The sequence below is a fragment of the Hemiscyllium ocellatum genome, chromosome 3 (genome assembly GCF_020745735.1).
Source record: "Hemiscyllium ocellatum isolate sHemOce1 chromosome 3, sHemOce1.pat.X.cur, whole genome shotgun sequence".
Lineage (NCBI taxonomy): Eukaryota > Metazoa > Chordata > Chondrichthyes > Orectolobiformes > Hemiscylliidae > Hemiscyllium > Hemiscyllium ocellatum.
The window spans coordinates 10,690,223-10,715,622 of NC_083403.1; the positions used below are offsets into that span (position 1 = coordinate 10,690,223).

Sequence of the window (25,400 nt, forward strand, 5' to 3'; positions counted from 1 at the left end):
CATTGCCAGTGGTGGTGAAAGCAGAGGCATTAGGGACATTTAAGTGACTGCTGGACATGCACATGGACAGCAGTGAATAGAGGGGTGCTTGGTTAGGTTATTTTATTTTACAATTAGGATTAATCCTCGGCACAACATCGTGGGCTGAAGGACCTGTTCTGTGCTTTATTTTTCTATGTTCTATGCTCATTCTCTGCTCTAACACAAGTAACTCAAGCTTATCCAGACTTCCTGCATTGCTAAAATGCTCCAAACTGAGGCAACATCCTGGAAAATCTCCTGTACTTCTCCTTCAATGCAATCACATCCTTCACATAGTGTGGTGACCAAAACTGTATGCCAGCTGTGACCTAACCAAAGTTTTGTACACCTTCAACATAATATCCCTACTCTTACCATATAACCCACAACTGATAAAGACAAGTGTCCCATATACACCAAGAATGCTCTGATCCTCGCTTCTTCCCAGAATCCTACCATTCATCATGTATTTTCTTGCCTTGTTTGTCCTAGCCATTTGCAACACCTCACATTTAGTGTCCTTAAGGCTCTTTATTCAAATGCATGCAGTACTTGTAAAATGATGGATGAATTGATGACATAAAGAAATTAAATGAATATGATCCAACAGCCAGATTGGAGGCAAAACTGCAGGGTGACCAAGACTGGGAACTCAACTCAAGAGTATTTTAGTTTAAAGCCCTATTGGCAAACCTAGTCCTATGATTCACCTTGAAACTGGTCCCAGCATGGTTCAAATGAAGCCCATCCAAACAAAACAGCTCTTTCCTCAGTACTGGTGTTAGTGCCTCATAATTTGTAACCCAATTCTCCCACACCAATTTTTGAGCCATGTATTACCCCTCTAACCTTATTTACCCTGCACAATTTGCATGTGGCTCAGGTAGTAACCTTAAAATTATTACATTAAAAATCACACAACACCAGGTTATAGTCCAACAGGTTTATTTGGAAGGTGAAAGTGAGTACTGCAGATGCTGAAGATTAGAGTCAAGAGTGTGGTGCTGGAAAAGTGCAGCAGGTCAGGCAGCATCTGAGGAGCAGGAAAATCAACATTTCAGGCAAAAGCCCTTCATCAGGAATGGAGTCCACAACTACCTGATGAAGGAGCAGCACTCTGAAAGCTAATGCTTCCAAATAAACCTGTTGGGCTATAACCTAGTGTTGTGTGATTTTTAACTTTGTACATCCCAGTCCATTACCGGCACCTCCAAATCATGAAAATTATTACCTTGAAGTTCTGCTTTTTAATTTAGCCCTAAGTTGTTTGTAATCCATCAGAAGAACCTTTTTTCCTAATCCAACCTATATGTTTGACACTTATATGGACAACAGAAACTGAATCCTTCCCTCCCAATCCATGTTCCTCTCCAGCCCAGAAGAGATGTCCTGAACTTTGATACCAGGTAGGTAGACTCTCTGTCTTTGCTACAGAGAACGCTGTCTATTATCCAGTACAATCTCATATTTCTACTATATCTCTCTTTTCTCCACCAATTGAATGGCATTCTGGACCCAGTCCTGTTGTCCATTCAGTCATCTCCCTGTTGTCTGTGCCTTCGTCCACAGCAGAACCAAGAACCTCATACCTATTAAAGGCACTTGCTGAGACTTCTTTCAAGCTAAACCTGCCTCAATCATAGTCACACCCTCCTGTCCCTGACCACATATCAAATTTAATATAATTATTCTAAGGGGTGTGATTGCCTCCTAAAAAAAGTATCCAGTGAAAACTCTCCCTCACAGTGTCCTCCACTCAAACTCCAGCTCATCAACTCTGAGCTAACATTTCTTGAGCAGCCACACTTGCTGCAGATTTGGTCACTGTGATTCATACTGGCATTCACCAACTCCCACATACTGCACCTGCAACATATAATCTGCCCATCCATCTGCATTCTATTTAATTAATTATGTTGGATGTGCCATATTTTAAAAGCAAATTTCCTAACTGTTCTCTTAAGCTAAGAAACATCTCTTTAAACCATTTCACCAGTCAAGAAAGACACAGATGAAATACTCACCAATCACCTGCCTGTTTTCCTATGATGTCACACTTTGCCTCTTTTTTTAAGATTAGATTCCCTACAGTATGGAAACAGGCCCTATGGCCCAACAAGTCCACACCAACCCTCTGAAGAGTAACCCATCCAGACCAATTCCTCGACGTTTACCCCTGACTAATGTACAATTTAGCATGGCCAATTCACCTGACACATCTTTGGATTGTGGGAGGAAACCGGAGCACCTGGAAGAAACCCACGTAGACAGGGAGAGAATGTGCAAACTCCACACAGACAGTTGCCCAAGGCTAGAATGAAACCCAGGTCCCTGGCGCTGTGAGGCAGCTGTGCTAACCACTGAACCACCGTGCTGCCCAGAAAATAAACATGAAAGAGCAGTCTTTCTATCATTTTTTTCTCCTACCAGGGCTGCTCTGGTAACAGAGGTCCACTCTTCTGTTTGTAAAGTTGCTGACCTGCTCTCCCATGTTATTTGAGAAACTTCCCTCCCTCTCTGCTCTTTATGAAGTTACTGTATCTGTTGTCTCCTGTACTGTTTCAAAGATATAGTATCCTCCTCTGTCTTGCTTATTCCACTTCACAATGATCTGAACTGGCTCATACTCCTCCCAGAGAGTTTGAGTAGGTTGGGCTTGTACTCATTGGAGTTTAGAAAAATGAGACATGACATTATTGAAGCATGAAAAATCGACAAAGCAGATGCTGAGGAGTTATTTCTCTTTGACAAGGATCTTCATGCAAAATCTCAGAGTAAGACAAATGAGGACAAATGTTTTTCTCTCAGAGGGCAGTTAATGTGGAATTCTTTACCACAGAGTGCAGAATGGACAGGAGTGGACAGAAAGGCTTATTTGCACTCCTACATCTTTATGGATAGACTATTGACTATTAGATGATGAAGGGTTGGGATAAGGTCCAATTGTGCTTCTCATTATATCATCAGGACCTAACCTTTTACACATGATTTAGATTAAGTTATGTTATAATACAAGCTCAAAAAGCAAAACAAGCACTCAAACTTAGCATCCAAGTCTGAATTTTTAGCTCTTACCTATGGATGCATTGGTAGGGCCCTTCTTTGACATCTGATTGTATTGTGATAATTGCTGAATTGGTCGTGCCCTCTCTTTAAATCGCAGAGAAAATAATATAAGATTGAGGGACTATGGACAGAGAGCAAATATTTGCATAGAAACAGGACATTATTTAGGCCACTGTTGGAATATTGCGTGCACTTCTGGTCTCCTTCCTATCAGAAAGATGTTGTAAAACTTGAAAGGGTTCAGAAATGACTTACAAGGATGTTGCCAGGGTTGGATGATTTGAGCTATAGGGAGAGGCTGAACAGGCTGGGGCTGTTCTCCCTGTAGTGTCGAAGGCTGAGGTTTTCCTTATAGAGGTTTACAAAATCATGAGGGGCAGGGATAGGATAAATAGACAAAGTCTTTTCCCTGGGATTGGGGATTCCAAAACTAGAGGGCATAGGTTTAGGGTGAGAGGGGAAAGATATAAAAGAGACCTAAGGGGCAACTTTTTCACATAGGGGGTGGTACTTGTATGGAATGAGCTGCCAGATGTGGTGGAAGCTAGTACAATTACAACATTTAAGAGGCATTTGAATGAGTATATGAATAGGAAGGGTTTGGAGGGATATGGGCCGGGTACTGGCAGGTGGGACTAGATTGGGTTGGGATATCTGGTTGGCGTGGACAGGTTGAACCGAAGGGTCTGTTTCCATGCTGTACATCTCTATGACTGTTTAATATTTCCAGACTATCTTGAAGTATTTTCCAGCTACTTAATTGAGTTATGTGCTTTTTTAGGACATCAAAACAAGTTTCAACAAATATAAAATTAGTTAATAATTGGTAGCAAGAAGACTGTTGGTTAAGATTGAGAAAATACACTAATATTTTTAGGCTCTGCCATAGGCTCTTATGTCCAAATTAGCAAATAGCCAGGACTTAGTTTAACATCCCATCAGAAGAAGAAAAGCACATCTAGTGTTGCAAGATCAATTATTTTGCTGCAACATCAGTCAAGACTATGCACTTGAGTTCACTGTCCCCCTCTAATTTTCTGATTTGGAGATGGCAATGAAACCAAATAAACCAAGATATTGTCAAAGTTTCATCACAATCTGAAGCAGATAGATGTTGAATTGAACTCATCTAGTGGAAACATTATTATTCCACAATTTCCTCCTGTCTTCTGTTACAGCTGATCATTCATGCTGAGGCCTGAGTCAGTAACCTCGTGATGAGTGACCCTATTATCAGCAAACTGATCAAATACAAAGAAAATTGTAGCCAATCCAACTCTGCTTTCTCAGAATTCTCAATTAACATAACCAATCATGTGGTCATTACAATTGTGGAATTTTGCTGCACATTGCAATGGTGACTATTTTACATCAGTACTCGATTGGTTGCAAATAAGGCAGAAGAGGAAAATTCTTCCCAAAAGCTAGCGATACAAGGACAGGGGAGCACAAATTAAAGAATTTGAACAAGAGATGCAGGAAAAATTGAAGGAAGACCTTTTTTCACATAGTAAGTAGTATTGACCCGAAGCTCCCATGCTGGAAGTGGAAACAATCAATGGTTACAAAAGCATGTTGGATTAGCACTTACAGGAAATAAATTTGCAGGGATGAAGGTATTGAGCAGGGGAGTGTGACTGACTAGAATACTCTGCAGGGAGCCAGACTGGACGGGATGTGCTGAAAGGTCTCCTCTTACTGCCTTTGCTGTTTGAATTCATATATCGTTGGACATCGGAGTGCGTCTAGGAAAATTAACAACAGTGAAATTCGCAACTGATCTTGGAGGAGCTGTTGGGCGAAGTTCACAGAACAAAATCAGATAAGTTCATTGTTTTATGTGGACTACAGAAAGTCTGTAGTAGTGAGTAGAGTGGGTTCTTCCTTGATTAAAAATGTTTGGAGATATGTCTCTTGATTAAACTTAAAATATAAGCCATAATTATTAATTTAACCTGGGAAAGTGTTTGTTGAGGAAAAAGACGGTGATATTTTATGGGTCTGTAGATTGTGAAGGAGTAAAAATGGCCTTTAGTTGATTGATATGTGCTCATTGTCAGATGTGGGAGTTTAAAGAGAGTGTAAGGGTTGCTGCGGATTATATCTGCCATAAATGCAGTTGGTTATGAATCTTATCAGATTGATTGGATCGGTTGGAGAGACAGTTAGAAACAATGAGGAATTTGCAACAGCAACAGTATGTGATGGATAGCATTATAGGAAGGGGGATAGTCTCAGATACAGTCACATAGATGGGTTAACTCCAAGAAAGGAAAGAGAGGTAGGCAACTAATGCAGGAGTCTTTTGTGGCTATACTCATTTCAAACAGGTATGCTGTTTTGGAAAATGTAGGGGGTGATGGATTCTCAGGGGAGCATAGCACAAACAGCCAGGTTTCTGGTATTGAGACTGGCTCGAATGCAATGAAGAGTACGTTGGGTTCCAAAAGATCAATTGTGTTAGGGGATTCTCTAGTCTGAGGTACAGACAGACATTTCTGCGGCCATCAGTGAAAAACAGAATGGTGTGTTGCTTCCCTAGTGCCAGGATCAAGGATGTCTCAGAGAGGGTGCAGAATATTCTCACGGGGGAGAGGGGCCAGCAAGAGGTCATTGTCCACATTGGAACCAACGATATAGGAAGGGAAAAGGTTGAAATTCCAAAGGGAAAATACAGAGAGTTAGGCAGGAATTTAAAAAGGAGGTCCTCGAGATTGGTAATATCTGGATTACTTTCGGTGATACGAGCTAGTGAGGGCAGGAATAGGAGGATAGAGCAGATGAATGAATGGCTGAGGAGCTGTTGTATGGGAGAAGGATTCACATTTTTGGATCATTGGAATCTCTTTTGGGGTAGAAGTGACCTGTACAAGAAGGACGGATTGCACCTAAATTGGAAGGGGACTAATATACTGGCAGGGAAATGTGCTGGAACTGCTCAGGAGGATTTAAACCAGTAAGGTGGGGTGGGTGGGACTCAGGGAGATAGTGAGGAAAGAGATCGATCTGAGACTGGTACAGTTGAGAACAGAAGTAAGTCAAATAGTCAGGGCAGGCAGGGACAAGGTAGGACTAATAAATTAAACTGCATTTATTTCAACGCAAGAGGCTGAACAGGGAAGGCAGATGAACTCAGGGCATGGTTAGGAACATGGGACTGGGATACCATAGCAATTACAGATACATGGCTCAGGGATGATCCTGACTGAGCAGCTTAATGTTCCAGGATACAAATGCTACAGGAAGGGTAGAAAGGGAGGCAAGAGAGGAGGGAGAGTGGTGTTCTTGATAAGGGATAGTGTTACAGCTGTGCTGAGGGAGGATACTCCTGGAAATACATCCAGGGAAGTTATTTGGATGGAACTGAGAAATAAGAAAGGGATGATCACCTTATTGGGATTGTATTATAGACTTCCTAATAGTCAGAGGGAAATTGAGAAACAAACTTGTAAGGAGATCCCAGCTATCTGTAATAATAACAATAGGGTGGTTATTGTAGGGGATATTAATTTTCCAAACATAGACTGCCATAGCGTTAAGGGTTTACATGGAGAGGAATTTGTTAAGTGTGTACAAGAAAATTTTCTGATTCAGTATGTGGATGTACCTACCAGAAAAGGTGCTAAACTTGACCTACTCTGGGGAAATAAGGCAGGGCAAGTGACTGAGGTGTCAGTGGGGGAGCACTTCGGGGCCAGCGACCATAATTCTATTAGATTTAAAATAGTGATAGAAAAGGATAGACCAGATCTAAAAGTTGAAGTTCTAAATTGGAGAAAGCCAGTTTTGACATGATGAGGCAAAAACTTTCAAAAGCTGATTGGAGGCAGATGTTCGCAGGTAAGGGACAGCTGGAAAATGGGAAGCCTTCAGAAATGAGATAACGAGAATCCAGAGAAACTATATTCCTGTTAGGTATAGGGAATGCTGGATGACTAAAGAAATTGGGGGCTTGGTTACGAAAAAGAAGGAAGCATATGTAAGGTATAGACAGGATAGATCAGGTGAATCCTTAGAAGAGTATAAAGGCAGTAGAAGTATACTTAAGAGGGAAATCAGGAAGGCAAAAAGGGGACATGAGGTAGCTTTGGCAAATAGCATTAAGGAGAATCCAAAGGATTTTTACAAATACATTAAGGACAAAAGGGTAACTAGGAAGAAAATATGGCCCCTCAAAGATCAGCTAGATGGCCTTTGTGTGGAGCCACAGAAAATGGGGGAGATACTAAATGAGTATTTTGCATCAGTATTTACTGTAGAAAAGGATATGGAAGATATAGACTGTAGGAAATAGATGGTGACATCTTGCAAAATGTCCAGATTACAGAGGACGGATCTTGAAACGGATAAAGATGGATAAATCCCCAGGACCTGATCGGGTGTACCCGAGAACTCTGTGGGAAGCTAGAGAAGTGATTGCTGGGCCTCTTGCTGAGATATTTGTATCATCAATAGTCACAGGTGAGGCGCTGGAAGACCGAAGTTGGCTAAAGTGGTGTCACTGTTTAAGAAGGATGGTAAGGACAAGCCAGGGAACTACAGACCAGTGAGCCTGACATCGTTGATGGGCAAGTTGTTGGAGGGAATCTGGGGGAAAGGATGTACATGTACTTGGAAAGGCAAAGACTGATTAGGGATAGTCAACATGGCTTTGCGCGGGGGAAGTCATGTCTCACAAACATGATTGAGTTTTTTGAAGAAGTAACAAAGAGGATTGATGAGGGCAGAGCGGTTCGACAAGGTTCCCTATAGGAGACTGGTTAGCAAGGTTAGATCTCATGGAATACATGGAGAACTAGCCATTTGGATACAGAACTGGCTCAAAGGTAGAAGACAGAGGGCGGTGGTGGAGGGTTGTTTTTCAGACTGGAGGCCTGTGACCAGTGGAGTGCCACAAGTTGCCACCTTGTGCCACCAGTGGAGAACCCACAAAGTGCGGGGTTCTCTACTTTTTGTCATTTACATAAATGATTTGGATGCGAGCATCCAATATCTGAATTAAACTCCATCTGCCACTTCTCAGCCCATTGGCCCATCTGGTCAAGATCCTGTTGTAATCAGAGGTAACCCTCTTCACTGTCCACTACAACTCGTGAAATTTGAAAGGGTTCAGAAGAGATTTACAAGGATGTTGCCCAGGTTGAAGGATTTGAGCCCCAGGGAGAGGCTTAACAGGCTAGGGCTGTTTTCCCTGGAGGGTCAGAGGCTGAGCGGTGACCTTATAGAGGTTTAAAAAATTATGAGGGGCATGGATAGGCTAAATAGACAAAGTCAACTACCTGGGTTTGGGGAGTCCAGAACTAGAGGGCATAGGTTTAGGGTGAGAGGGGAAAGATATAAAAGAGCCCTAAGGGGAAACTTTTTCACACAGAGGGTGGTATGGATATGGAATGAGTTGCCAGAGGAATTGGTGGAGGCTGGTACAATTGCAACATTTAAGAGGAATTTAAATGGCTTTATGAATAGGAAGGGTTTGGAGGGATACGGGCTGGGTGCTGGCAGGTAGGACTAGATAGGGTTGGGATATCTGGTCAGCATGGACGGGTTGGACCGAAGAGTCTGACTCTCTGACTCTACTCAACATTGTGGGCGGCATGGTGGCACAGTGGTTAGCACTGCTGCCTCACAGCGCCTGTAGACCCGGGTTCAATTCCCGACTCAGGCGACTGACTGTGTGGAGTTTGCATGTTCTCCCCGTGTCTGCGTGGGTTTCCTCCGGGTGCTCCGGTTTCCTCCCACAGTCCAAAGATGTGCAGGTCAGGTGAATTGGCCATGCTAAATTGCCCGTAGTGTTAGGTAAGGGGTAAATGTAGGGGTATGGGTGGGTTGCGCTTCGGCGGGGTCGGTGTGGACTTGTTGGGCCGAAGGGCCTGTTTCCACACTGTAAGTAATCTAATCTAATCTAAAAGTGCTGAATGACATCTAATTATTCCGGAAGGTGCTCTATGAACATATCTTTATTTTCCACTAGGTGTCACTGGAGAGCAGTTTTATTCAATAATTCTGGTTGCACTGTTAATGACTGAGGTTCATCTGAGGTTCTATCTGAATCACTAGAATATGTTTAATTATCCACACCTCCTTAGCTCTCTATTTTCCACATAAATATTTGTAATTGTGTTCCCATTTACCTTGCAAAGAGTTAAGTTGATTCTATCTACTCTACAAATCAATTTTATTGCACCTCTGCATTTAACTTAGAGTCATAGAAATGTACAGCACACAAACAAACCTTTCAGTTCAACTCGTCCAGGTCAACCAGATATCCTAAATTAATCAAGACCATTTGTCAGCATTTGGCCCATATCTCTCTAAACCCTTCCTATTCATGTACCCATGAAGGTGTTTTTTAAATGTTGTAATTTTACCAGCCTCCACCACACCCTCTGGCAGCTCATTCCATACACGCACCACTCTCTGCATGAAAAAGTTGCCCTTCAGGTCTCTTTTAAATTTTTTCCCTCTTATCTTCAACCTATGTCCTCTAGTTTTGAATTCTCCCACCCAGGGAAAAAGACCTTGTCTGTTCGTACTGTCCATGTCATTTTATAAACCTCTATTAGGGAACCCCTCAGCTTCCGATGCTCCAGAGAAAATAGCTCCAGTCTATTCAGCCTCTCTCTGTAGCTCAAACCCTCCAATCCTGGCAACATCCTTTGTGCACCCTTTCAAATTTAACAACATTTTTCCAATAGCAGGGAGACCAGAATTGAGTGTACTATTCCAAAGGTGACCCAACTATTATCCTGTACAGCCGCAGCATGACCTCCCAACTCCTATACTCAAAGCACTGACCAATAAAAGTTTAGGTATACCGAATGCCTTCTTCACTACCCTGTCTACCTGTGACTCCACCTTCAACTTAATGTCTCTCTTACTGTTCCCCTCCTATTCTCTGTCCACAACCAGCCCCTTATGCTCAAAAATATTGCAAATAGTTCCCTATAATCAGAGATTGTTTTCCTGTCATTGAACACCAAATGTCCTCCTACAAATCCTTTCAAGCTACTACATTTTCAACCTCTTTACCCTCTCCAATATTCTTGGACCTGTTATTGTCCCCTCTAAAATCCATGTCTAACTTTCTGGCAATTCTATGTTGAAACCTCCAGTCTAATTTCTGCTTTACCACATTTCTGAAAAGATCCTTATTGAATTTACAAATCAGACCTTCTGTGACCCTCCTGTGTTCTTTTGTCATGCCACTGGTTGACTACGCTATCCTCTTCCAGATCCTCTCTGCCATTATCTACTCAGTGACGTCATCAGATCAAGCTTCACATGTACACTGAGAATCCTATACCCATCACCTGTGTGCACCTATCGTCACCTCACTGTTCCACCCCTCTTCCTACCCAAAACCCTTCCCCTACTTTATCTGCAGCTCCCCCACCCCCACCTCCATTCCCGAAGAAAGGTTACACCCAAAACGTAGACTTCTCCACCTCCTGATGCTGCCTGGCTTGCTGTGTTCTTCCAGCCTCCTGCTCATCTACTTTGGATTCCAGCAGAAGCAGTTTTTGTGTCTCTAGGGTGGTTAAGAAGGCATTTTAGCATTTTTTGCTCAGACTATTGAGTAGAGGAGTTGGCACGTCATGTTGAGATGGTGCAGGATGTTGATGAAGTCACTTTTGGAGTACTGTGTACAGTTCTGGTCACCTTGCTATAGGAAGGATATCATTAAATTGGAGAGGGTTCAGAAAAGATTTGAAAAGCAGGGACTAGAGGGTTTGAGTCATAAGGGAGGCCGGATAAGCTGGGACTTCTTTCACTGGAGCTTGGGAGTTTGAGGGGTGACCTTATCGAGGTTTATAAAATCATGAGGTGAATAGTAAAGGTCTTTTCCTAGCGTGTATTGAGTAAAAATAATTACCTAAGTGGTGTGAGGTTGCAAAGAGATTTGAGTGTCCTCATGCAGGAATTGCAGAAGGTTAGTTTGCAAGTACACCAAGTAATTAGGAAAGCTAACAGAACATTTTGTTTTATTGCAAGAAGAACTGAATGCAAAAATCGGGAGGATATGCTTCAGTTATACAGACACTGTATCTGGACTACGGTGTACAGTATGGAGGGATGTTATTCCATTGGAAGCAGTTCAAAAAAGCTTTACTCAATCAATACCTGGAATGATGCACTGCACTATGAAGAAAGACTAACCAGGCTAGGTCTTTATTGCCTGGAGTTTAGAAGAGTCAGAGCTGACTTAATTGAAGCACATAAGATCCTGATGGGACTTGATAGGATGGATTTGGAAAGGAGTTCCCTCTTGTTGGAGAATCTAGAGCTAAGAGTCATAGTTTAAAAATAAGGGGTTGCATAGTTAAGACATGATGAGGATTTTTTTTCCCATAGCAAACGGCTGAGCATCTTTGGAATTCCCTTTCTCAAAAAGCATTAGATGTAGAATCTTTAAACAGTTTTAATGCAGAGGTACATAGTTTCTGGATTACCAAGGGGTGAAAGATTAGTAGGGGTATGCAGGAATGTAGAGTTGAGGTTAAAATGATCTCATTGAATGGCAGAACAGCCTGAAACAGCTGATTGGACTGCTCTTGTTCATTGTTTGTAACTGTGCTTGACTGACAATTCTTAATTGTTAGTATAAATTCCACACATGCAGCATTATCCAGCAAATGTTATCCAGTTTCAGAATGACATCTAATATCAGACACAGAGGTGTGCATTTTGCAACCACAGGCTGATTGGTACGGTTAGCAACTTGTTTATTGTAAGCAGCCAAAAGGATGTGCAATTCAATACAACCCACTTGTCTTTGGCCTATCTATCTGGTAATTCAATGGCACTGAAATTCATATCATTTACGCAACATGCAAAACTTCTTTTTGACTTGATGGCAGCATCCTTTTAATGGTGAACATTACTTGGTTGCTGTTGCACAATAGCAGCATGAAACAGCTTTGTAAAAATATTCCACAATTCCCTGGGTTCTGGAAAGGTTTCAGTGGATTGTAAAAACGCAAATGTAACATCCTTATTCCAAAAGGGAGGGAAGCAGAAAGTAGGAAACTATAAACCAGTTAGTTTGCCATCTGTCATTGGGAGATTGTTGGAATTCATCATTAAAAAAACAGTAAAAGGATATTTTGAAAGTCGATGCAATCCATCAAATTCTGCATGAGTTGCAGAAAGCTCATAAGCAGGTACTGTAGGTAATGAGGGCAAATGACCTTTTGGCACTTATTGCAAAAGGAATGAAGCATTAAAGTAAGGAAGTGTTGTTGCAATTGTGAAAGTCATCTGGAGTATTGTCTCCAGTTTTGATTCCTGTACATCAGGAAGGATGTAACTGAATTGGAAGCAGGTCAGAGAAGATTCACTAGACTAGTTTCAGAGTAGAAAGTCTTGTCTTACAAGGAGAAATTGAACAGTTTAGACCTATACATGTTACACTTATGAAAGATCTGGAGAGATCTCATTGCCGTATGTAAGATGCTAAAGTGGATTGACAAAGCAAACCTTATTTGGACGTTTCCACTTGTGGGCAGTCTGAACTATGAAGTCATAGTTTTAGGCTATAGAGTGGCAGATTTAAAACAGAAATAAAGAGGAATTTGATATTTATCGGAGAGTGCAGTGGATGCTGGGTCACGAAGTAAATTTGAACAGGAGATAGATTCTTAAGCAATAACAGGTTAAACGGCTTGGGGGGCAGACAGGAAATGGAGGTTGAGGGGTGACCTCATAGAGGTTCAAAAATCATTACATAAGGAGAATGGCAGGTGTCTTTTCCTCAGGGTGGGTGACTTCAAGACGAGGGAACATATTTTAAGGTTTAAGATTTTAAAAAGATTTGAGGGGCTTTTTATTTTACAGGGTGGTTCATATGTGGAATTAACTTCCAGAGGAGTAGTGGATGCGGGTAAAGCCACAACATTCAAAAGACATTTGGATAAGAAATGTTTGGAGGGCTATCGGCTCAGTGCAGGCAGATGGAACGAGTTTAATTTGGGATTATGGTTTGGATGGACCAAAAGATCTGCTTCCGCGCAGTACGATTCTATGACTGTATAAAACACATTTTCTTTTCGGTAATAGTTAAGTTAATCAAAAATAACATGAAATGATATTTATTTGATTCGGTAGTGATTTATGATAGACAATGTAATAGCGGTCTTGAAATACTTTAATGGACTACCTTTTCTTGTGTATGTTCCTTGCGAGGCCTCTCCTATCCATCCTCCCGCCTTGCAGTTTTTGTAAATACAGTTCAACCAAAAATTGTTGCTCACACCCAATCAATCCATTCGTATATCATTAGCTCTGCTTACTGACCTACACTGGTTCAAGTTTGACCTAGGGAGACTTCACTCTGTTGAAGGTGTTCTGTAATTAGAAATTGCTGCACCTAAGTTTGAACTGGTGGTGAAAGCAAAAATACGAAAACAGACCATCTGGACTAACTATGCAGAATGTGTGTTAAATAAATGCATTTCTATTAAATGTCCTGTGTCTGTCAAACAACCATTCAAACCGTTTAATTTATCCCAACCCTTAACATGGCCCGCTAGGATCCCGTCATTCTCTTCCCTCTTAAGCAATTTATTCGTTTACGTAAAATAAAGCAAAGAGCTGCGGATCTTGGAGATTTGAAACAGAAGGTGGAATTAATGAACAATCGCCTAACTCGCCAATGACAACTCTACTGTTTTCGCCAGTAATTTCAGTTTTTGGCCATTTCCCTACATTGGTCAGTGGTTTTAATTTATCCTCCTGCAGCTGCTGTTTGAGAACGAGCCGAGCCCCCGAGTTGAAAGGGGTGGGAGAGACGGCCATCTTCTCTTGCGGCCATTGAAATGAGGCTATTTCCGCTCTCTGCTTCCTCTTTGTCTGTTTGTGCGGACTGACTGATCGGCGCCATTCTCCGCTCCTGCACTTTCAGCTTCGAGTGCGCAATAATCCCCTCACCATGTCCGACGACGGAAAGTTGTTCGTCGGCGGCCTGAACTTCGACACAGACGAGCAATCCCTGGAAGAGGTTTTCTCCAAGTACGGCCAGATCGCTGAGGTGAAAGTGATTAAGGACAGAGACACCATGGCTTCCCGCGGCTTCGGCTTCATCACTTTCGAGAACCCGGACGACGCCAGGGACGCGCTGCAGGCCATGAACGGAAAATCCATCGACGGGCGGCAGATCCGAGTGGGTCACGCCGAGAAGAAGTCGGGAGGAGGCCGTGGTTACGGCGGAGGCCGAGGCGGTTACAGTAACCGGAGGAGAGGCGGCGGCGGTTACTGGGATGCTGACAGGAGCGCCGGCTACAGCGGCGGAGGCCGCTACGATCCAGGAGAGCGGGACAACTACTCGGCTGGATACAGGAACCAAGGAGCATACTACTACGGCGGCGGCGGCGGTGGTAGTTATGGAAGCCGCCCTTACAGGGACTATGATTGATCACATCTAGAGAAGCATTTCTTCCAGATTCAGGATCGACTTTCCACCTTGTTCTTTAAAATGGCGCTTGGAACCACAGAAAGCAGCATCTGATGATTATGATTTGCCTGTTATGTTAAAATGCTAGAAAACCATTTTCACTGTTGTCATGATTAATCTTGTTACCTGTTGTTTAGTCTGGAGTACTGCCTCATGATGGCTTTTCGAACATAATACCATGTCGTTTTCTATATTTTTTTAAAATTAGGACCTTTGGTCGTTTGAACGTTCATTGCCGGTTTATATCACCATTGAATCTCTTTTCATCAGCTCCCTTTGGAATTTGTTGAAATCGTTTTGCTTTCTGGTGAGATTTTTCCACAATTCCATATGGTGCAAAGAAAGAGCGCGCAAAAAGCACTTTTCCCTGTGTCCCCCATGTGGCCGATCCCCAAACGCCATTTTATCTCTGGAATGCGAACTGCTATTCATATTTTCTTTTAATCGACCAATTTTCATTGAATCCATTCACTTGTGGGCGCAATTAACTCATGAGGATGGAGTATTTCTTTAATTTTTTTTGAAGGAATTTAAAATGGCTTCACGTGGAAAATTGTCATTGTCTTCTAAGGAAGTGTGTTTTGGGGGGGGTGGGGAAGACCTAAGTCTGAATGCCAGCAATGTGCCCAGTTTGAACCATTTCCCTGCCAGTGAAAAATAATAAGTCCCCTCCACAGCAACGTTTTATGTAACATATTACAAGATTTTCTGAAAGCAAACTGATTTTTTGTTTTAAAACTCATTTATTGAAAACTGTATACTGATTTTTAAAAATCAATTGTCATTTGTTGTACTTTCATCAGCTGGCATAGTCCTTTGAACAGAACATTGCCACCTGGGAGACAAATCTTTGCCAGTGGATTTACCTGAATAAAATGCAGCTTCAGGAATACTAGTGACTTGTCTTTGTTCTAAATCATTCTAATTCATTCCAAGGAGATCAATCTGAAGATGATCCTTATCTTCTCTCATTATTTGATTTGTCTTAATCTGTAAATGCTGTGGATTTTGTGATGCCTTTTCAAGACAACTCCCAGGACTAAGGTAAATTGTTGAACACTTATTTCAAATATTGTATTTGTGTAAAGCAATCGTGTCAACATAACTACTATGATTTCTTAATGAGAAATATTATTGTAAGAAAGCTGAATAGTTACCAGAAATTCAACCTTAATTTTTTAATGTCCTAAGTCCTTCCAAAAGATCTTTACTCCTTTATGCTGTATTGGCTTCCGTTACATGATTTGAGAGAGGAAACCCACGCAGACACAGGGTGAATGTGCAGTCTCCACACAGTTGCCCAAGGTGGGGATTGAACCTGGATCCCTTGTGCTGCGAGGCTGCAATGTGAGCTACCATGCTGCCAAATAGACAGTCTTTTCCTTGGGGTGAGGGAGTCCAGAACTAGAGGACATAGGTTTAGGGTGAGAGGGGAAAGATATGAAAGAGACCTATGGGGCAACTTTTTCACATAGCGTGGTAAGTGTATGGAATGAGCTGCCAGAGGAAGTGGTGGAGACTAGTACAATTGCAACATGTAAAAGGCATCTGGATGGGTATATGAATAGGAAGGGTTCGGAGGGATATGAGGCGGGTGCTGGCAGGTGGGACTAGATTGGCTTGGGATATCTGGTCAGGTTGGACTGAAGGGTTTGTTTCCGTGCTGTACATCTCTATGACTGAGTCATCCAGACGCGAAATATTAGCTTGCTATCTGCATGATGATACTGGCTGTAATGTGTAGCATTTGTTGTTTTCTTAATAAAACCAGAGCTTGGCTTTGTTAAACGTGTGGAACTGAAACCAACCATTTGGCCCATTGATGCTTCACATAAGCCTCCCCTTATCTGACCCTATAAATATAACTTTCCGTTTCTCTCGTGTTACCAATCCAATTTCCTTCTAAGTGTGCTTGTGAATTTAATTGTTTCTTGTGATGCTAAGTTTTGCATTCTCAATACAATTTGTTCCTGAATTCTTAGTAGACTCATCCATAACCATCTGATGACCAATTGTCTCAAACCTTTTACAGTTTATAATTCAAAACCTTTCAATTTGCCTTAAAGAATTCTGTAATAATTTGAAGGGCCTCTATTACATCAGCTTTTTCCAGAGAGAAGAGCACCTTCTGGTTCAGTCTTTGACTAATATTAATGACCTCTTCCATATTTGTACTTGCAATACTTTATTTGCACTTTGTATTTTGTTAAAAATCTCACAACACCAGGTTATAGTCCCAACAGGTTTATTTGGAGGCACTAGCTTTCGAAGCGCTGCTTCTTCTTCAGGACTATAAGACTCAGAATTTATATCAAAAGATTACAGTGGCAAAAGTGAGGACTGCAGATGCTGGAAATCAGAGTCTAGATTAGAGTGGTGCTGGAAAAGCACAGCAGGTCAGGCAGCATCCGAGGAGCAGGAAAATTGACGTTTCTGACAAAAGCCCTTCATCAGGACTGGCTGATGAAGGGCTTTTGCCCGAAATGTCGATTTTCCTGCTCAGATGCTGCCTGACCTGTGCTTTTCCAGCACCACTCTCAATATTACCTAGATTAAGTCTTTCATCTTTTTAGAATGGGTTTGCTTGTTTCAGTTCTTTGATATGTAAATCCCAGAATTTCTTTTAAGTCACATTCTCAAGATAACCAGGTTTTCTAACAAAAGGTGCCAGTTCAGCTCAATGCATTAAAGGTGTGAAGTTAAAGTCTGACTGTCCCAATCTTGAGTCAACTGGTACTATTTGTAAAGTGGGATTTATAGAATATTACATGGATTGATTGTAGGTTAAAACAATGACTGCAGATGCTGAAAACCAGATTCTGGATCAGTGGTGCTGGAAAAGCGCAGCAGTTCAGGCAGCATCCAACAAGCAGCAAAATCGACGTTTCGGGCAAAAGCCCTTCATCTGTAGGTTATGCATTTTTGAGCAAATATTCTGCTGATACAAATTCACCCCATAAATTTATGTGTGCACATGCAGGAGAGACGGAGTGCTTCCAAATAAACCTATTGGACTATAACCTGGTGTTGTGTGATTTCTAACTTTGTCCACCCCAGTCCAAGACTAGCTTTTCCATTTGTATTCTGTAATAGGGACATCCAAATTATGTACTAGCCTGATCCATTCAAAACTTTGTATAGGTTTTACCTACCTTCATTTCTGAAATTATGAATATCCTTTAGACATGAATTTGAATGTTCTTATTTTTTCTGGAACTAATGTACATTGTTATTGCAGTGACTTTTTTGTGTATTTATAGTCTTATAATAACCCTCCTCTATCTTGTATTTCCATCCCAGTTTGGTATTCATTTTCTAAGGAATTCTATGGCCTTGTATGCAAATTTGTTTATAGTAATCTGGTATTTCACCAGTCAGGACGTAAAAATTGTTCTGAAAATACTTTTAAGCAATTAATATATAAATGGTTAACCAATATAAATGTAATAATGTGTGCACTTACATTTAGTGATATACCTCTTGGCTCTGTAGTTTATACTTCTTGTTCTAAACTCACTTGTGAAGCGTGAACTTTGGCTGGCCAGCAGTTTATTTCCTGTCCTTAGTTGCTCTTGAGAAGATGATGGTGAGCTGCTTTCTTGAACCACTACAGCCCATATGTTGTAGTTTGACCCACAATGCTTTTAGGGAGGGAATTACAGGATTTTGACTCCGTGATAGTGAAGGAATGAGATATAGTTCCAGGTTAGGTTGGTGAGTGGCTTGGTGTGGATGTTGCTGGTGGAGGTGATCCCATGTATCTGCTGCTCTTGTCCTTCTAAATGGAAGTTGTGGGTTTGGAAAATGCTGACTAAGGATCTTTGGTGAATTTCAGCAGTGTCTCTTGTAGAAATTACATTGCTGCTACCGAGCTTTGGTGGTGGTGTTGGAGTCGCACTCAGCCAGGCAAGTTCAAGTGTGTTTAATCATGGTGCTGACTTATGCCTTGTAAATGATGGACAGGCTTTGAAGAGTCAGGAAGTGAGTTAATCACCACAGCATTCCTAGCCTCTAACCTGCTCTTGTAGCCATTGTTAATGTGACAAGTCCAGTTGAGTTTCTGGTCAATGATAACCCCAAGATCGTTGCGGATGGGGGATTCAGAAGTCCATAAGGTATGCGAGGACAACTAGGCCATTCGGCCCATTAAGTCTGCTCCACCATTCAATCATGGCTAATATGCTCACCCCCATTTTCCTGCCTACTGCCCTTAACCCTTCAGCCCTTTACCAATTTAAAATCTTACCTCCCTCTTTAAATTTATACACTGTCCCAACATCCACCACATTTCAGGGTAGCAAATTCCACAGCTTCACATCCCCTTGATGATGGTACCATCCGTGATCGTAACACCATTAAATGTAAAAAAAAAAGTCGTAGTCTGGGTTTGTGTGACACGAATATTACTTGCCACTTGTCAGCCTACGATATTACCCCTTGATAATATCAGATGTGGTTGCATTTGAACATGGACTGCTTCAGTATTGGAGGATTTGCAAAGGATGCTGAACATTGTGCCATCATTGGCAAACATCCCCACTTCTGAACTTGTGATGAGAAGCAGCTGAAGATGGGCTGAGGACAACTTTATATTCCCCAAAGATGGTTAGGAACACAGGACTGCAATATCATAGCAATTACAGAAATGTGGCTTGGGGATGGACAGGACTAGCAGCATAATGTTCAGGGATACAAATACTGTAGAAAGGGAGGCAAAAGAGGAGAGGGAGTGGCATTTTTGATAAGGGATGACAATATAGCTGTACTTAAGAAGGATATTCCCAGAAATACATCCAGGGAAGTTATTTGGGCCGAACTGAGAAATAAGAAAGGGATTGAACACCTTATTAGGATTGTATTATAGACCCCCTAATAGTCAGTGGAAATTGAGAAACAAATTTGTAAGGAGATATCAGTTATTTGTAAGAATATTAGGGTGGTTATGGTAGGGGATTTTAACTTAGACTGGGAGAAAGTCAGGTCCGCAGGTACTGAAGATCAGAGTCGAAAATGTATTGCTGGAAAAGCACAGCAGGTCAGGCAGCATCCGAGGAGCGGGAGAATCTGCGTTTCGGGCTGAAGCCCTTCATCAGGAATGACTGAAGGTCTCTGGCTCGAAACTCCGATTCTCCTGCTCCTCAGATGCTGCCTGATCTGTGCTTTTCCACCAACACGCTCAGACTGGGACTGCCATAGTATAAAGGGGAATGGAGAGGAATTTTATTAAGTGTGCACTAGAAACTTTTCTGAGTCCGTATGGATGTACCTACTAGATAAGGTGCAAAATTTGACCTACTCTTGGGAAATAAGGCAGGACAAGTGACTGAGGTATCAGTGGGGGAGCACTTTGGTGCCAGTGACCAGAATTGCATTAGTTTTAGAATAGTGTTGGAAAAGGATAAAGCAGATCTAACAGATAAAGCAGAAGTTCTAAATTGGAGGAAGGTTAATTTTGACGGTATTAGGCAAGAACTTTCAAAAGCTGATTCGGGGCAGATGTATGCAGGTAAAGGGACTGTTGGAAAATGAGAATCCTTCAGAAATGAGATAACAAGAATTCAGAGTCTGTTCCTGTTAGAATGAAAGGAAAGGCTGGTAGGTGCAGGGAATGCTGGATGACTAAAGAAATTAAGGGTTTGGTTAAGAAAAAGAAGGAAGCATATGTCAGGTATAAACAGAAAAGACTGAATCAATCCTTAGAGTATAAAGGCAGTAGGAGTATACTTAAGAAGGAAATTGGAAGGGCGAAAAGGGAACATGAGATATCTTTAGCAAATAGAATTAAGGAGAATCTAAATGGTATTTACAAATACATTAAGGACAAAAGGGTAACTAGGGAGAGGGCCCTTCAAAGATCAGCAAGGCAGCCTTTGTGTGGAGCCACAGGAGATGGAGGAGATACTAAATGAGTATTTTGCACCAGTGTTTACTGGAGAAGGACATGGAAGATATAGAATGTGGGGAAATAGATGGTGACATCTTGGAAAAATGTCCATATTCCAAAGTGCTGGATGACTTGAAACGCATAAAGGTGGATAAATCCCCAGGACCTGATCAGCTGTACCCTAGAACTCTGGGAAGCTGGGGAAGTGACTGCAGGGCCCCTGGCTGAGATATTTGTATCATTGATAGTCACAGGCGAGATGCCAGAAGACTGGAAGTTGGCTAACGTGATACCATTATTTAAGAAAGGTGGTAAGGACAAGCCAGGGAACTGTAGACCGGTGAGCCTGACGTCAGTGGTGGGCAAGTTATTGGAGGGAGTCCTGAGGGACAGGATTTACACATATTTGGAAGGGCAAAGACCGATTAGGGATCGTCAACATGGCTTTGCGCATAGGAAATCGTGTCTCTCGATATGATTGAGCTTTTTGAAAAAGTAACAGGATTGATGAGGGCAGAGCGGTGGACGTGATCCATATGCACTTCAGTAAGGCATTCCCCATGGGAGACGGTTACCAAGTTTAGATTTCATGGAATACAGGGAGAACTAGCCATTTGGATACAGAACTGGCTCAAAGGTAGAAGATAGAGGGTTGTTGAGGGTTGTTTTTCAGCCTGGAAGGCCTGTGATCAGTGAAGTGCCACAAGGGTCGATGTCGGGTCCGCTACTTTTCATCATTTACATAAACGATTTGGATGTGAGCATAAGAGGTATTGTTAGTAAGTTTGCAGATGACACCAAAATTGGAGGTGTAGTGGACAGTGAAGAAGGTTACCTGAGATTACAATGGGATCTTGATCAGATGGACCAATGGGCTGAGGAGTGGCAGATGGAGTTTAATTCACATAAATGCGAGGTGCTGCATTTTAGGAAAGCAAATCTTAGCAGGATTTATACACTTAATGATGAGGTCCTAGGAAGAGTTGTTGAAGAAAGAAATCTTGGAGTGCAGGTTTTAGCTCCTTGAAAGTAGAGTTGCAGGTAGATAGGATAGTGAAGAAGGTGTAGTATACTTTGTTGATCAGAGCATTGAGTATGGGAGTTGGGAGGTCATGTTGCAACTGTACAAGACTTTGGTTAGGCATCTTTTGAAATATTGCATGCAATTTTGGTCTACTTCCTATTGGAAGGATGTTGTGAAACTTGAAAAATTTACAAGGATGTTGCCGGGGTTTGAGGATTTGAGCTGTAGGGAGAGGCTGAACTGGGGCTGTTTTCCCTGAAGTGTTGGAGGCTGAGGGGTGATATTATACAGGTTTATAAAAATATGAGGGGCATGGATAGGGTAAATAGGTAAAGTCTTTTCCCTGGGATGGAGGAGTCCAGAACTAGAAGGCATAGGTGAGAAGGGGAAAATATAAAAGGGACCTAAGGGGCAACATTTTCACCCAGAGGCTGGTGCATGTATGGAATGAGCTGCCAGAGGAAGTAATGGAGGCTAGTACAATTGCAACATTTTAAAAGGCATTTGGATAGGTACATGAATAGGAAGGGTTCAGAGGGATATGGGCCAAGTGCTGGCAAATGGGATTAGATTAGATTGAGTTATCTGGTCGGCATGGATGAGTTGGACCGAAGGGTCTCTTCTATGCTGTACATCTGTATGGCTCTATGGAAAAGAGCAATGAGTAAACTGACAGAAACTGCTGTCTTATTTTGTCAAGCATGAACAAAGTCACTTTTCTGTGGCATTATTTAAAATGCTCACTAACATATTTAAAGCACAACCAACACTTATCAATTTAACTATTTGTTATTTTACACCCCTAATGAGAAGCATAGCTGATTTGCAGAGGTGCGAGTGGAATTATAATGTATTATAGCTGAGCACAAAAAGCAACAACTGACAAAATGGCAACTCTTCATTCATCTCCCACAGGTAAATTTTGACTTGTGCACTAGCACCCAGTATCAAGGTGCTGTGTGTGTCATACTATAACTGGCTGACATTCACTGTGGGTTTATAATAAGCCAAATTTGAGTAAGCATTATACAATAATTCATATTTATTTGAATAATTATAAACTACATTTTGATATTCTCTATGTAAGATATACACCTATATAGATTTGAGTACATCCAGAATGATTGAATGTAGGTGTTGCTGACTCGACCAGTACTGTTCATTATCAATCACACTGGAAAGCGATCACTCATCACCATCTCTAACTGTTGCAGTCTGTACTAAGTGCTGTTTGGAAGGACCTTGGCCTCACTGAAGGACTAGCAAGACAACATGCTTCTAGATTAAGATTTCTTGGAATCTTTTTCAATGCTCTGTTATCATGTTCCTGCTGCCATGTCTTTCTGGATAATGGAGGTCACAAATGCTGTTGCAGAAGCTTTGAGTTATTGTTGTGCTACATTTGCATGTCATTGGTGCATTTTTGTCACAATGATGGAGGAAGCAAATATTCAAGATGTTGACATGAGTACCAATCAAACAGGCTGTTTTGACGTCAATAGTAATCAATATCTTCAAATCATCCAGCCAGTTGGAGGGTATCATTTTCCTGACTTCTGCTTTGTAGATTGTCAGAAAGTTTCAGGGAATCAGAAGGTGAATTACTGTCAGAATTCTCACCCCGTGATCTGCTCCAGTGTATATACTTATGGAGCTGTTTCTAATCCATATTGTCACCCAGCATGATGTTGGAGGAGAATTTAGCATCGGAAATGGTATTGAATGGGAAATAATTAAGTTCTGTTGTGCTGGAGATAGTCATTGCCTGGCATTTCTGTGGACCAGATGTTACTTACCACTTATTAGCCTAAGCCAGAATATTGATCAGATCTTGCCATGTGCAAGAATGGACTTTTTTTTTATTTATGAGGAGTTGCAAATGGAATTGAACACTGCATCCCCACTATTGATCTTGTGTTGGAGAAAAGGTTATTTCTGAAGCAGCTAAAGATGTTTGGATCTGTGCTAATGCTGTGAAAACTCCTGCAGCAGCAATGTCCTGGAGCTAAGACAATTGCTTACATGAACACAACTGTTTTCCATTTACTAGGCATCACTACAGAGCTTGGACATTTCCCCCATTCTCATTAATTTGGAATTTAATGAGCCTCCCTAATGACTGCAATATTCTTGTCAAATGATGCCTTGATGTCTAAGCAATTCATCCTTCCCTTATCTCTAGAAATCGTTTTCTTAATGAACATGTTTGGGTCAAGGCTATGATGATGTCTAGAACCTAGTGATGATGGTGGAACCTAAACTGAATAGGTTATGGCTGACCTAAGTATTGCTTAATAGTACTGTAGATGATACCTTCTACTAGTTGGCTAACGGACAGAATGATAATTGACCAGATTGGGTTTGAGGACACATCCAATTCATTAATCCAAAGCTATTTCTGGAGGACAGCCTTTAGGTAATTTGGAAATTGCAAAGTCAACTGAATGTAGTATAAAATGTAACCGAGGCAGTAAATTTTCTGGACTATTTTGAGGGTGATCACCTCACATTGCTAGGAATACAACAGCTCTTAATGAAGATTGTGTGACTATCTTCAGGGTAGGAACCAACAGCCCAGGGGTGTAATGAGGATTATTGGAACTGGATTTAACTGAAAGGCATACCCTTTAAGATTTTACAGTATGGAAAAATTACTAATATTGATTATTAGGCATTGAGGAGCAAGTTATGCATGACTGATTGATTGATTATTGAGGGGATTCTGTAGTTGGAATAGATGTGATCCAGAGTTTCCAAGTATTTGGCTTGTAGATGTTTTTCAGAATGTCGCTGAGCATAAAATATTCAACAGTGTAACAATGATCGTCCAGAAGTTATACATGTGAAAACCAGTGGCACAGATGAGAATAGATTCTAGGTTCTGTGAAAAAAATTATGAAGTTTAAAAACTAGGTTAGGGAGAAGATCCTTGAAGGCAGTAATCTCTGGGTTGGCCCGTTAGCCACGTGCTGCACACAGCTAAGAATATTAACATTCTCCCAGTCACTCACTGATGTTCAAAGAAAACATAGTACATAAACCTATCTTTGTGACCAGGGCACATTGCAACATTCGTAACAGCCAATGAAGTACTTTCGAAGTATAGTCATTATTGAAACATAAGAGACCTGGTTGCTGATTTGCAAAGTGCATGCTATCCGAACATTCTATGTACAATTAACCAATGTCACTTGTCTGATCATGGTTGAGGAACAAATACTGGCCAGTATGTTTGACATAACTTCCCCCGCTGTTTGCAAATAGCAGCTTCAGATCTTTTACATCCCACTAAAAGGCTGTCTGAGAAAGACATCTCTAGTACAACATACCCTTGATAATAATTTTGTATTCAAATCCTAGATTTGCATCCACAAGTTTCTGACTCCGGCAGAAGTAGTACCAACTGAGTTTCTGATTTCTCTGACACTAGAGATGGCTATACAGGCAGGATTGCCTGCCTTCACTGAAACTACAAAAGCACACCTTGCTCTGTTAAAACAACAGTAGGGAAAGATTTAAACTAATTATGGTGGTGGAAGGGAAAAAGGCATGGAATTTTTAAAAACTGATTAAGAATTGGTCAGGCAAATGAGCAAGATAAGACAGTTCCATGAAGAGCTGTGTCTACACACATAAACCTAGCACTGTGAACTAAGTAAATAAAAAGCACAATTTTTCTTAAAAATATATGTTCTAGTCAGGTGCCTGTAATGTTGATAAAGACCAAGTACCATACAAGAAAGAATGGGTAACAGACCAGTAACAAAGCAGTAGAAAAGAACAAGGAGTCTTGCTTCCTTTTTATGTAGAGATCGCCAGGTTGTATGGAGAGTGTTTGAGGACATGCAGAACAACACAATTATGACAAAGGTTTATGGTTCGTTAGTATCATTATTTTGAAACTTTGTTTCTAATTTGGACAGGACCATGTATAACTTTAAGTTGTATTGGTATCT

The 25,400-nt window shown here is 41.4% G+C and overlaps 1 protein-coding gene across 1 annotated transcript; it reads left to right on the top strand.

The window, feature by feature from the left end:
- The first annotated feature begins 13,901 nt into the window (after positions 1-13,901).
- Positions 13,902-15,431, top strand: LOC132830497 (cold-inducible RNA-binding protein B-like). Its single transcript, XM_060848260.1, has one exon. It carries the CDS (start codon positions 14,015-14,017, stop codon positions 14,495-14,497), a length of 483 nt encoding a protein of 160 aa, XP_060704243.1. The 5' UTR covers positions 13,902-14,014; the 3' UTR covers positions 14,498-15,431.
- Positions 15,432-25,400: the final 9,969 nt, after the last annotated feature.

Coding starts and splice junctions, on each gene's coding strand:
- LOC132830497 (XM_060848260.1), top strand. CDS start 14,015: ATGTCCGACGACGGAAAGTTGTTCGTCGGCGGCCTGAACTTCGACACA.